The sequence below is a fragment of the Tamandua tetradactyla genome, chromosome 8 (genome assembly GCF_023851605.1).
Source record: "Tamandua tetradactyla isolate mTamTet1 chromosome 8, mTamTet1.pri, whole genome shotgun sequence".
Classification (NCBI taxonomy): domain Eukaryota; kingdom Metazoa; phylum Chordata; class Mammalia; order Pilosa; family Myrmecophagidae; genus Tamandua; species Tamandua tetradactyla.
The window spans coordinates 11,903,519-11,916,826 of NC_135334.1; the positions used below are offsets into that span (position 1 = coordinate 11,903,519).

Below are 13,308 nucleotides of genomic sequence, written 5' to 3' on the forward strand. Positions count from 1 at the left end.
AACTCTAATTCATTTCATGAAGCTAACATCATTTTAATAACAAAACTGGGTAAAGATGCTACAAGAAAGGAAAACTACAGGCCAATCTCCCTAATGAACATAGTTGCAAAAATTTTCAATAAAATATAAACAAATCGAATCCAACAACACATTAAAAGAATTATACACCACGACCAAGTGGGGTTTATACCAGGAAGGCAAGAATGGTTCAACACAAGATAATCAATAATGTAATACAGCACATTAACAACTCAGAAGGAAAAAAATCACATAATCATCTCGACTGATGCTGAAAAGCACTGGATAAAATTCAACATCCTTCTCTGATAAAAACACTCAAAAAGATAGGAATCAAAGGTAACTACCTCAATATGATAAAAGGAATATACGAAAAACCGATAACCAGCATCATACTCAATGGAGAGAGACTGAAAGCTTTTCCCCCAATATCATTAGTAGTAGAATGGATAAATAAGTGGTACATTCATAAATTTCATCTATACAGTAATTAAAATCAATGAATTTCATACATGCAATAGCATGAACATAAAAAGAAGCAATACAAAAGAATACAGAGAACATAATTTCATTTGCACAACGTTTGAATCTAGACATAACTAAACTCATTATTTAAAGATGCATAAATAGGTGAGAAAACTCTCAGAAAATTACTATCATGCAAGCCAAATTGTGGTTACTTTTTGGGGAAGAGACAGGCTTGTAACTGAGAAATGGTACAGAAGAAAGCTTCTAGGGATCTGGAAATAACCTTTCTTTAATTGAGTGGTAGTTAGACAGATGTTAACTTTACAATTAATTTATTAAATTGTACATACGTTTTATATACTTTTATTTATGTTGATCTCAACAATCTTACATTCTACATACACACACACACAATGGGCTAATTATTGTGAAAATTCTTTGCTTAATGAATTCCCCTCCTCCTACTTCTACTTTACTGAACTTTGCAATTTTCAGTGATAAACAGATATTACTTTTTTCTTTTTTGCATGGGCAGGCACCAGGAATCAAACCTGGGTCTCCAGCATGGTAGGCGAGAATTCTGCCCTGAGCCACTGTCATACCATCCCAAATATTATTTTTAATAATAGGAGTAAACACTATCTCCCATATTGCAGAAATATTATGGCACCTTTTATTTATTGCATGCCTTTTTGTGAAACACAGTGTAATATACTCTTCATATATATTAGTATATTTAAGATTAGAAACAACTCTACAAGGCAGCATCAGCCTTTTTACAGAGACAACTGCCAATATTCACATAATTAAAAGTCAGAGCTAGTCTGTCCAAATCTGACAACTGATTATATCCTACCGTTCTACAGATTCTAATAGCTGATTAAAATTGTTTATTATCCAGCTATTCACCTTCCCCTAAAAATACAGTGTGGCATTTTCCTAATCTGATGATTAATTCATTTATCAATTCATTTATTCAACATTCATTTAGTTTTTCAACAAACAGCTATTTAATACCTACTATAGTGTAGCTACTGTGCTATATACAAGATATGCAAGGTTAAGACAGGAATGACAATGTCTAAGCTCACATTCTGATGGGGGAGACAGACAAATATAAATAAGACAGTGATTAGTTCTAAGAAAAACTGAAGAACATGATAGTGACTGGGTGTGGTAGATCCTAGTGTTCAGTCAGCCACGTAAACTACTCAAAGAGCTCCAGGCAGAGGATGCAGTAAGCATCAAGGTTCTGAGGAGGGAATGAGCTTAGCATATTCAACGCACAAAAAAGAAGGCTACTCTGTCTGGAGTTCAATGAGCAAAAATAGAGCCAGGTAGGTCACAGTAAGGAGTTTAGATATTAGTCTTGATGCAATGGGAAGTCACTGGAGGGTTTTTTTTTTTTTTTGCACGGGCAAGCACCAGGATCAAACCCAGGTCTCCAGCACATCAGGTGAGAACTCTGCCTGCTAAGCCATTGTGGCCCACCCTAACTGGAGGTTAGATTCAATTTTATTACAGTAATCCAGGGAGATGAAGGTAATTTGAGCTAAGGTATTAGCAAAAGAAACAGAGGTGAAACAGATTCCGATATATTGTGAGGGTAGAGCACATCAAATGTGTGATTTTTTTTTTTATTCAACATATATTTATTGCTGGTTCTAATAATCAGGCATTGTTCTAGGTGCCTCATGTCCCCAATATAGAACGGAACACAGACAGATCCTCAAGGAGTTTATATGCTACCTATTTCAATAAGAGAAAGAGACATTTAATAGTTAAACAAATAAAACAATTCTATAATGTCAGGTAGTAAGTGTTATGATGAAAGGGCAAGACATAGGTGGAAGGTCATTTTAGCTCAATCACAGAGTTTGCTGAGGAGTTGACATTTAAGCACAGGTTGTTCAGTGGCAGAATGCTCACCTTCCATGTGGGAGACCCGAGTTTGATTTCTGGACTATGCATCCTCCACCCGCCTCCCCCAAAAAATGCTGGTTTTTGACTATGAGAAGTTTGAGCTATCTATTAGATTTTCCAATGGAAATGTCAAATAGGCCGTGGCTATAAAAGGTTGGAGCTCAAGGAAGAGGTCAAAACAAGAGATAACTGTTTTTTTAAGAGTAAAGCATTCTCAAGAATATAACTTCCCCCATATTTAAGAATTTATTGGCTCAATTCTGAAAATCCCCTAAAGCCTCAATTTTTTCCTCTTCTAGGTATCCTGCAGTAACACAATTTACCAGTATACGGTAATCTTGATAAACTCTCACCATAAAATTTCATATGGGGGGTGCAAGGGTAGTTCAGTGGTAGAATTCTGGCCTGTCATGCAGGAGACCCGGCTTAAATTCCTGGCCTATGCACTTCCCAAACAAACAAACGAACAAAAACAAGCAAACACAAATTCAACAAATGATGCTGAAATAACAGTTACTCAAATGGAAAAAGAAGAATGAAATGGGACATTGCCATATAGCATACAAAAAAATTTTTTTTCATAGGTTCTAGGCTTTAGACAAAGATAATTAATTTTACAGTTTACCTAGAATAGGAATATGGGGTCCAAACTTGTTATATTCAAAAGTTAATGTAAACTTTATTAGAAGCAAAGTTTTAGTAAATCTAATAGGAAAAAGAACCAGAAATCAGATCTATTTGTTGAGCTCCCTTATTTCTCCTTCTCCCTTTTATTCCTTATTACCTAGAAGCTTGATTCCCAATGAGTTCACAGAGTTCTTACACATTTGTTTTCAAAATAGAATTTATTTCTGTAGTAAAGAATTAAAATAAGGCTGTGAAAGTATAGAAAATAATATAGAAAAATATTTAAGATGTGCAACAGTAATTGTTAGAATAAAGCTGGTTAAGTACTAGAGTTTACGCCCAACTTCTATTTGAAAGACCAACCAATATTTTATATATTATTAGTTACACCATGAAAAACACATCTACTTGCAGTTTTAATCAATAGTTATGGCTCAAAATGGGTTTATATACCTGGACAGGCACTTTTAAAAATAAAAGTACAAAAAATATATATAAGTACAAATTTGGGGGTACATTTTTTGTAACTGGTCTCACTTCATAAACTGTTAAATCTGTTGTCAAAAAGTCTTAAGGATTAAGCTCTTACTAATTCATTCTTATAAATAAAATCAACGTGGAGAAAATCTGTATTTTTTGGATAAAAACAAACATTTGGTACAAATGGGACAAGCTCATGATCTTTCCTTATGTTGGTATGAAAGCTGGTAAACTCTATGTACTCCCAAAACTTGGTTTCCATGAGGTGAGTCTCAAATTCAGCCAATAAACACTGCTGAAGAAATGTTTAATGAATTTTACCCATTCCTTCCCCCAAAGTTTTATTTACAATTAAGATTGAGGTATTACCTGTATGAAGGACATACAAAAAGAATTGGAACATGTTTGGATAGGAGAGAGAAGAGAACTCTTCAGGAACTACTGTTTTAGGTTTGCAGTTTGCAGAATAAGATAATCTTCTCAAGGAAGAATAATGTCAACATAGCAGCACTATATTCACCAGGAATCCCCAGAGCCAACAGATCTATCATGTGGCAGGAAGTCAAACCTTCTGGCTGCTCACAACGTCACTCAGCTTCCCCTTAATCTTCAGGAAATGTCTCTTGAACTCCAATCCATCACCCTATATTAGAAATAATATCCAAAAATAATGTCAAAAAAAAAAACATACAATGAAATCAAACTTACTTCAGTGTTAAGTAGAGACAATACTTTCCTTCAGATCCACTTGAAGACCAAAATCCTGGTAGAGGGAGTAGTTATATGAATAATTCTGACCTGTTTTCATGCCCATCACCATTCCTACCACACTGAACTCAGAAAGCAGGAAAAAATGGCATTCTATCAGTTTCAAGTGTTGGTATCTCTGGCTCTAAGTCATTGTTTTCCATAAGCAGTCAGGAAGGGGGGGTGTTTAAACTAAAAATAAACCACACAATTACACTGAACTCTTGCCATAACACACTGGCACCAAACCTATTAGATTCAGTTACAGAAAGATTTCATTACATTAGGATCTTTGGGGGGGGGGGGGCGGGGGGAAGGGGTGCATGGTCCAGAAATCAAACCAGGTCTTCTGCATGTAAGGCAAACATTCTACCAGAGAAACACCCATGCACCTACATTAGGATCTTAATAATTTAATTCCATAGCAAGTATTTGGACAACAGTATTACAGCAAATCTCCAACATGAAGGGTGTGATCTACCCCAACAACCTTCTTTAGAGCCATGAACAATCTCTCAGGAAATGAAGAAAATACTATTTTGGTCTTGTATTTCTGAAGCTTTAAAATTATAACCTCAGAACCAATAATTTCTAAAGAAATCATCAGAAATATGGACAATAATCTACGTTCAAGAAAAATAGTCAGAATTATGTATAAAAGGCAAAATATTCACTAAATTATAATATATAAACATTTTTGAAAATAATTTTTATTAAAAAGGTTTTCTATATGAATGCATTAAGAAAAAGACTAGAATTCTTCAAATAGTTAAGGATGATTACCACCAGGCAGTACAATTTTAGGACTATTTTAATTTTCTTAATTTCCACTTTCATGCATTTTCTACAACAAACATAAACAACTTTCAGAATAAGGAAAATTTCATTTTCAAAAGTCATGTTTGGGAGGGCCACAGTGGCTCAGCAGGCAGAGTTCTTGCCTGCCTATGCAAAAAAAAAAAAAAAAGTCAAGTTTTGTAAGAATAGACAAGAAAGTGTGCATAAAATTAAATGAAAATCAGGGGCAGGCCACGTGGCTCAGTGGCAGAGTTCTTGCCAAGACCCAGGTTTGATTCCCAGTGTCTGCCCATGCAAAAAAAATTAAATAAATAAATAAATCTGTACTATTTCTGGGTGATAAAATTAAACCTGATTCTTATTTTCTTCTTGAATTTTTTGTATACTTTAAATTTCAACAATGAACATGTACTACTTACTCAACAACAACAAAAAAACATTTTTAAAAAACCAGTTGCTCTCCTACTTACCTTAGAAAGCCGGAAATCAACCAAGATCTTCTCATCCATTTCTACCAAATTCACTTTGAAAATCAGTTTATTGTTTCTCCTATCAGTTGTTGATACAGTAATCTAAAGCAACAAAAAGGCAAGTAAATCAGATGCGTGGGTAGAGAAGACCCTAAGTAAAAACAATAACCTCAAGTCAATGATACTACTGAGATACATATTTGTGAGGCATGTCAATAAAAGGAGCAGCATCACAGTTGGTGCAACACTGGATGAACATACTATGTTCTGAGAAAATTAAAACAAGATACTCAACACAATGGAATTAAGCTATTAAACTCAAAGACAAAACTTTTCAAGCATTCAGACAGAAAGAGGGAATGGATCAAAGAGTGCTGCCAATAAAAACGACAGTTGATGGCACACAATATATAAAGGTGTTAATTTGTGACAAAACAGCATAGTGGGGACTGAGTTATATAGGCACCAAAATTTTGTATACTACTGAAATTTAGTTGGTATTAATCCAAACTATATTGTTATAAACTAAGGTGTTAACAATTATTCTCAGGCCATCCACTAAGAAAACAACTAATGACACAAATAGTAAAAGAAACGGGAAGGGAATTTAATGATGCACAAGAAAATTCCTAATACAAAAGAAGGCAGTAATGAAAGAATTGAGGAGCAAAAAGACACAAGATATACAGAACACAAATAGTCAAACGGTAGATGTAAGCTTTCCTTATCAGAAATTATGTTAAATGTAACTAGATTAAACTCTCCAAGTAAAAGCCAGAGATTAGTGGAATGGATTAAGCAAAAAATATGATCCAACTATATGCTGTCTATAAGAGATTCACTTCAGATTCAGAGAGAGAAACAGGCTAGAATTAAAAGGAAAGAAAAAAGATATTCTACACAAATGATAATCTAAAGAAAGCTGGAATAACAGATTAATAAAAGATGAAATAAATTTTTAGACAAAAATTGATTTACAAAAAGACAAAGAAACACATCATATAATGATAAAAATCTCAACCTCTCAAGATGATATAATAAACATAAACAAATAGGCACCTAATATCAGAGCCCCAAATACCTGAAGTAAAAACTGATTTTGCCCAAGCAAGAAATGTTCAACAATAATAGCTGGAGACTTCAACACCCTACTCTCAACAGTGGATAGAAAAATTAAACAAAAGATAAACAAAGAAAAACCTGAACAACACTATAACCAAATAGACCTAACAGATATTTATAGAAACTGTACAAAAGAAAGAAAGGATTCATATGTACACCAGAAAAGCTACACTTTAATACTAATCAATGTTGTGGGAGCAATGGTTTCTTCTAATCCTTATTCAGTATTATAGGTTGGAAACTTCGTTAGGTTATCTCCACGGAGATGTGACTCAATCCATTGTGGGTATTAAACTTGATTAGATGGACATCTATCTTCACCTATACTACATGCATCTTGGTTAGTTTACTGGAATCCTATAAAAGATGAAGCATTTTGGAGAAAGATTCAGAATGCTGCAGAACCATGAAGCACAGAGTCACCACCCAGCAACTTTTGAGATGAAGAAGGAAAATACCTCCCAGCAAGCTTCATGAAGCAAGAGGCCAGGAGAGAAAGCCAGCAGATGCCACCATGTTCATTTATGTGCCCTTTCAGTTGAGAGAGGAATGCTGAATGTCATCAGCCTTCTTGAACGAAGGTATCCTTCCTTGGATATCTTAGACTGGACATTTCTATAGAATTGTTTTAACTGGGATATTTTCTTGGCCTTAGAACTGTAAACTAGCAACTTATTAAATGCACTTATTCAAAAACCATCCATTTCTGGTATATTGCATTCCGGTAGCTAGCAAACTAGAACAGACTCCTACCCTGGTTATATACTAAAATTAACTCACAATGGATCAAAAACCTAAATGTAAGCTAAAACGATAAAACTGTTAGAAGGAAACATCAATTTAAATCTCTGTGACCCTGAATGATGCAATGGTTTCGTAAAAGTGAAACTAAAAGTATAAGCAACAAAAGAAAAAATAAATTGGAATTCATTAAAATTAAAAATTGTTCATCAAAAGGCACTATCAAAAAAGTGAAAAGAAAAGCCACAGGATGGAGAACAATATTAGCAAATCAGATATTGTGGGTCTAGTATTCAGGATGTATAAAGAACTTTTACAAATCAACAATAAAAAGGAAAAGAATCCAGTTAAAATATGGACAAACAACTCAGCAGCTGAACTCACTGCCCTCCCTCCTACATGGGACATGACTTCCAGAGGTGTAAATCTCCCTGGCAATGTGGGACAGAACTCCCAGTTTGAGCCAGGACTCAACATTAAGAGACTGAAAAGGCTTCTTGACCAACAGGGGAAAGAGAAATGAAACAGAGTAAAGTTTCAGCAGCTAAGAGATTTCAGAGTTGAGAGGTTATCCTGGAGGTTATTCTTATGCATTATATAGATTTCCCTTTTTAATTTATGGTGTATTGGAGTGGCTAGAGGGGAACTGTTGAGCTGTGTTCCAGTAGTCTAGATTCTTGATAATTGTTTAAAGATATAACGTTTACAATGTGACTGTGTAATTGTGAAAACCTTGAGTCTGATGTTCCTTATATCCAGGGTATGGACAGATGAGTTAAAAAAATATATGGATTAAAAATAAATAAATGGATAACTAATAGGGGGGACAAAGGGTAAAATAAACTGGATAGATGGAAACACTAGCAGTCAATGAAAGGGAGGGCTAAGAGATATGGTATGTATGAGGTTTTTTTTTTTCTTTTATTTCTTTTTCTGGAATGATGCAAACATTCTAAAACACAATCACGGTGATGAACAGACAACTATGTGATGATATTGTGAACCATAGATTGTACACCATGTATAGAATGCATGTGAATGAAGATTTTTCAATAAAAAGAAAATGAAAAAAATATATACATAGGCAAAGTATTTTAATAAACATTTCTCCAAAGAAGATATACAAATAACCAGTGAAAACACGAAAAGAAGCTTAATATTAATAATTAGGGAAACACAAGTCAAAACCACAATGAAATACCACTTCACACATACCTGTCATAATAAAAAATACAGAAAATAATAAGCATTGTCACAGATATTGAGAAATTGGAACCCCCATACCCTAATGGTGGGAATGTAAAATGGTGTAGCTGTTTTGGAAAAACGTTAGGCAGTTGCTAAAAAAAATTAAGAACAGAGTTACTTTATACCTCAACAATTCCATTCTTTGGTATATATATATATCCAAGAAAACTGGAAATATATGTTCAACGCAAAAACTGTACTAGAATGTTCACAGAGGTATTATTCAAAATAGCCAGAAAGTAGGAACAATCCAAATTTCCTTAACTGATGGAACAGATAAACAAAATGTGGTAGGTTCATAAAATGGAGTACTAAACTCCCATAAAAAGAAATGAAATACTGACATATATTAAACATGGATAAACCTTGAAAACATTATGCTAAGTGAAAACATCTCAGATACAAAAGACCACATATTTTATGATTTCATTTATGTGAACAGGCCCACAATAGGCAAACCATAGAGAAAGAAAGCAGATTAGTGGTTGCCAGGACTGGGTAAAGAGAATGGTAATGACTGCTCATGGGCAGGTTTTTGGGGCTGGGGTGGTATGATGGAATGTTGCACAATCTTGTGAATATACTAAAAGGCGCTGAGTTGTTCATTTTTAAATGGTTAAAGTAGTTAATTTTAAGTCACGAATTTAATCTCAATTAAAAAAAAATCTATCTATATAAAAAAAGTGTAAACCACCCGGGTGAGAGAGCAAAATCAGGCTGTCCTTGGATTTCTGCACAATAATACTATTACCTAACTTGTAATTTTTGAAACCCTACAAATCTACAGAAAAAGCAAGAGAATAGTACAATAAATATATACCCATCATCCATCTTTTCCAATTGCTAACATTCTACTACATTTGCCTTATAGACATGTGCGTGTTTACTTTCCTTTGTGTGGTTGGTTGTCCTTTTATTGTTTTGTTTCTAAACTAAGTTACTGACATCACATATGGCTGGTTGTCCTTTTTCTTAGTTTTTAAAACTAAGTTACAGATATCACACAAGTTCAAATTTATTTCACTTCAACATGTTTCTCCAATAAAAAATTCTATTAGCCACAATATCACACCCAAAAAATGACACTGATACAAAAATATTATCTAAAATATAGTTCATATTCAAACGTCCTCAGTGGTTCCAATAAAGTCTTTCTAAAGCTTTTATTTTTAAATCCACGATCTAGTGAAAGATCATGCATTGCACCTACTTATCTGGCCTCTTTAGTTTCCTTTGATATAGAATATTCCCCTCTCATTTGTCTTTCATGACATTAATATTTTTGAGGGCCAGGAGAAGAGGAGATGGGAGGAAATGTGGGATGGCTAACATATTCATTTTTCAGAGGTGCCAATTATTACAGCCTTGTATTGCTTTTAAGTATAGGTACAGATAAACATACATAGATATAGTTTTTGAGAGAACATGACTCTAATCTCTTATTATTTTTAAACAGTGGGATCTTTAAAGAATAGTGTTTCTTGAGTTGAAAAATATTTTATTATTTTTATTTTATTAAGTAATATAAATATTACTTAAATCCCTTCAATATCAGGTTTCTTTTGCAAATTAATTACTTCATATTTTTAAAATATACTTGATCATTTTTACTCAGGTACTTAAATTTTTCATGTAAAAATGGTATAATGAAGATCAATGAAGCATACCTGATTCATACAACTCTTCTTCCATTGATAACCCAACTTCTCACAAGTCTCTTTCAGGCAATGATAAGATTTGTCTGCATCCAATTTGGTAAAGAATCGTGTCATTCTTTTGACTAAGCGCTGCCAAGGGTTCTACATGTTAAAAAGAAAAAAGCTGAATAAATTCATAATAAACAAAAGCAGTCATATTACAGTTATTAAGTCTGACAGTTCTTTTTTGTGATTCAAGATTCTTATACACAAACGTCTCCTCTAATTTTCTCTTCCTTGTCGAAAAAGTCTGCAAAAATTGAAAACTACTGATATGGTATTTCTAAGATTTATAATTTTTTTAAAAAGGGACACTTTAAGACAATAAAAAACAAAGGGCCGACATTATTTAGTTAAAAAATAAAATTCCTTTACCTGTGAGGATCCTGGGGTGCCAAGTAACTGACTATTCAGAAGCATATGATCAGGACATGTGGGCTGAGAAAAACTGATTCCTTGTACCAGTTTGTCAATGTATGAGGGGTTGGTGTCCCATAAGGAAAGACCTGTCCGTGGTTCTGGCTGAGAACTGGAGTACTTCACATTTTCTTCACTGAGAAATTAAAACAGGGAGAAAAATGTTTTTAAGTAAAATCCATAAGAATTTTCTTATATCACACTACCATTATCACTGAAAAAAATTACATACGTTACAAAGGGCCATGCACCTAAGACCAGCACACACCAGAGCCTGGCACACCAGAGCCCCACACACCGAAGCCCCACCCCCTAGACCCTGGGGGACCCTAGGGGATGTGCACAGCCACATCCTCTCCACCACTAGAAGCCACTCACAGACACCAGCACAGCATCCCCTAGTGTGCCTATATCTAGGCTGCAATGCAGCATCACACCATTGTGACCCACGCCATGCCCTGCATTCTGCTCTACATCCATCCCACAAATATAAGGCATTAGACTACTGAAAGAAATCAACTTCCAAAGTAAACCAATCAATGTATTTACATGCTGCAAGGACAGCAGAAGATCACTAAGCATATCATGATGCAGACAGCTAAAGCCCAACCTAACAACCAAATTAAAATACTGGAGGAATACAGAGACATTGGAACAACTAATCGGAGATTTTAATATAGCTCTACTTAATAAATGTGATGCCCAATGACATAAAGGAGATCAAAAAGACACTAGAAGAGAACAAAGAGGAATTTGAAAGAATAAATAGAAAAATAGCAGATATCACAGAGATTAAAGATGCTGTAGACCAAATAAAAAACATACTAGAAACACAACAGCAGATTTGAAGAGGCAGAAGAAAGAATACGTGAACTAGAGGACAGGACAACTGATTTTGAACACAACACAGCAAATGGCAAAAACGATAGAAAAATGTGAATTAGATCTCAGGGAAATGACAGACAAAACAAAGCAGACAAATATAAGAAACAGTGGTGTCCCAGAAGAAGAGAGGAGTAACGGGCTAGGAAGAGTAGTTGAGGATATAATGGGAGAAAACCTCCCAACTTCTACAAAGGACTTATATATATAAAAGTCAAAGAAGCCCAAAGGGGCGGGCCACGGTGGCTCAGCAGGCAAGAATGCTCACCTGCCATGCCAGAGGACCCGGGTTCGATTCCCGGTGCCTGCCCATGTAAAAAAAAAATAATAATAAGCCCAAAGAATTCCAAACAGAATTAATCCAAATAGGCCTTCCCCAAAACACATTCTAATCAGTCTGTCAAATGTTAAAGAGAAGCAGAAAATTCTGAAAGCAGCAAGAGAAAAACAATCTACTACATCCAAGGGAAACCACTTAAGATTGAGTTCAGACTACTCAACTAGCACTATGGAGGCAAGGAGGCAGTGGTATAATGCATTTAAGATCCTGAAAGAGAAAGACTTCCAGCCAAGAATTCCGTACCCAGCCAAATTGTCCTTCAAAACTAAGGGAGAGATTGAAATTTTCACAGAGAAACAAGTCGTGAAAGAATTTATCAACAAGAGACTGACCCTACAACAAATACTAAAGGGAGTTCTGCTAGCTGAAAAAAAAAAAAAAAAAAAAAAAAAAGACAGGAAAGCGGGGGTTGGAGGAGGGCACAGAATTGAAGAGTACCAGTAAGGGTAACTTAAAGGATAAGAAGAGAAAGAGAAAAAAGAATACATAGATCAGACAAATAAAATCCAAAAATGGTAGACTCAAGAAAGGCCTCTTCAGTAGTAACTTTGAATGTTAACAGACTAAAGTTACCAATTAAAAGATACAGATTGGCAGAATGTATTAAGAAATACAATCCAGCTATATGCTGCTTACAAGAGACTCATCTTAGACACAAGGATACAAATACATTGAAAGTGAAAGGATGGAAAAAGATGGTCCGAGCAAGTTGTAACACAAAAGAAGCAGGAGTAGCTATAGCAATATCGGACAAAATAGACTTAAAATGTAAAGACATCATAAGAGATGAAGAAGGACACTATATATTAATAAAAGGGACAATTCACCAAGAAGATAAAACATACATAAATGTTTATGCTCCCAATCAAGGAGCTCCAAAGTACATGAGACAGGACATTGGCAAAACTGAAGGGAGTGACAGATGTTTCAACAATAATAGTAGGAGACTTCAATACACCACTCTCCTCTGGAACAACCAGAGAGAAGATCAACAGGGAACAGAGAACTTAAACAACCAGATAAATAAATTAGACCTAACAGACATATATAGGTCATTGCACCCCAAAACACCAGGATATACACTCTTCCCTAGTGTTCATGGAACGTTCTCCAGGATAGAGAATATGCTGGGGCACAAAACAGGCCTTTATAAATTTAAAAACTTTGAAATTATTCAACACACTTTTTGTGATCACAATGGAATGAGGCTGAATTATCAACAACCACCAAAGAACAAGAATTTTCACAGATATATGGAGAATAACACACTCTTAAACAACTAATAGGTCAAAGAAAAAATTGCTAGAGAAATCAGTAGCTATCTGGAGAT

At 34.7% G+C, this 13,308-nt stretch overlaps 1 protein-coding gene across 7 annotated transcripts in view; it reads right to left on the reverse strand.

Annotated features, from left to right (window-relative positions):
• Positions 1–13,308, reverse strand: part of CHEK1 (checkpoint kinase 1) — a 161,558-nt gene that overhangs the window by 134,362 nt on the left and 13,888 nt on the right. For 6 of the 7 annotated variants that reach the window (XR_013156485.1, XR_013156482.1, XR_013156483.1 and 3 more), the window contains exons 10-13: positions 10,715–10,892; positions 10,310–10,441; positions 5,532–5,633; positions 4,085–4,159 (exon numbers count right to left, since the gene is read on the reverse strand). Coding sequence is in view for 1 of the 7 variants with exons in the window: in XM_077112524.1 (XP_076968639.1) it covers positions 4,085–4,159; positions 5,532–5,633; positions 10,310–10,441; positions 10,715–10,892 (487 nt within the window). In the remaining 6 variants the exon portion in view is untranslated. Of the gene's footprint in view, positions 1–4,036; positions 4,160–5,531; positions 5,634–10,309; positions 10,442–10,714; positions 10,893–13,308 lie in introns of all 7 variants that reach the window. The other variant, XR_013156487.1, reaches the window with a different exon arrangement.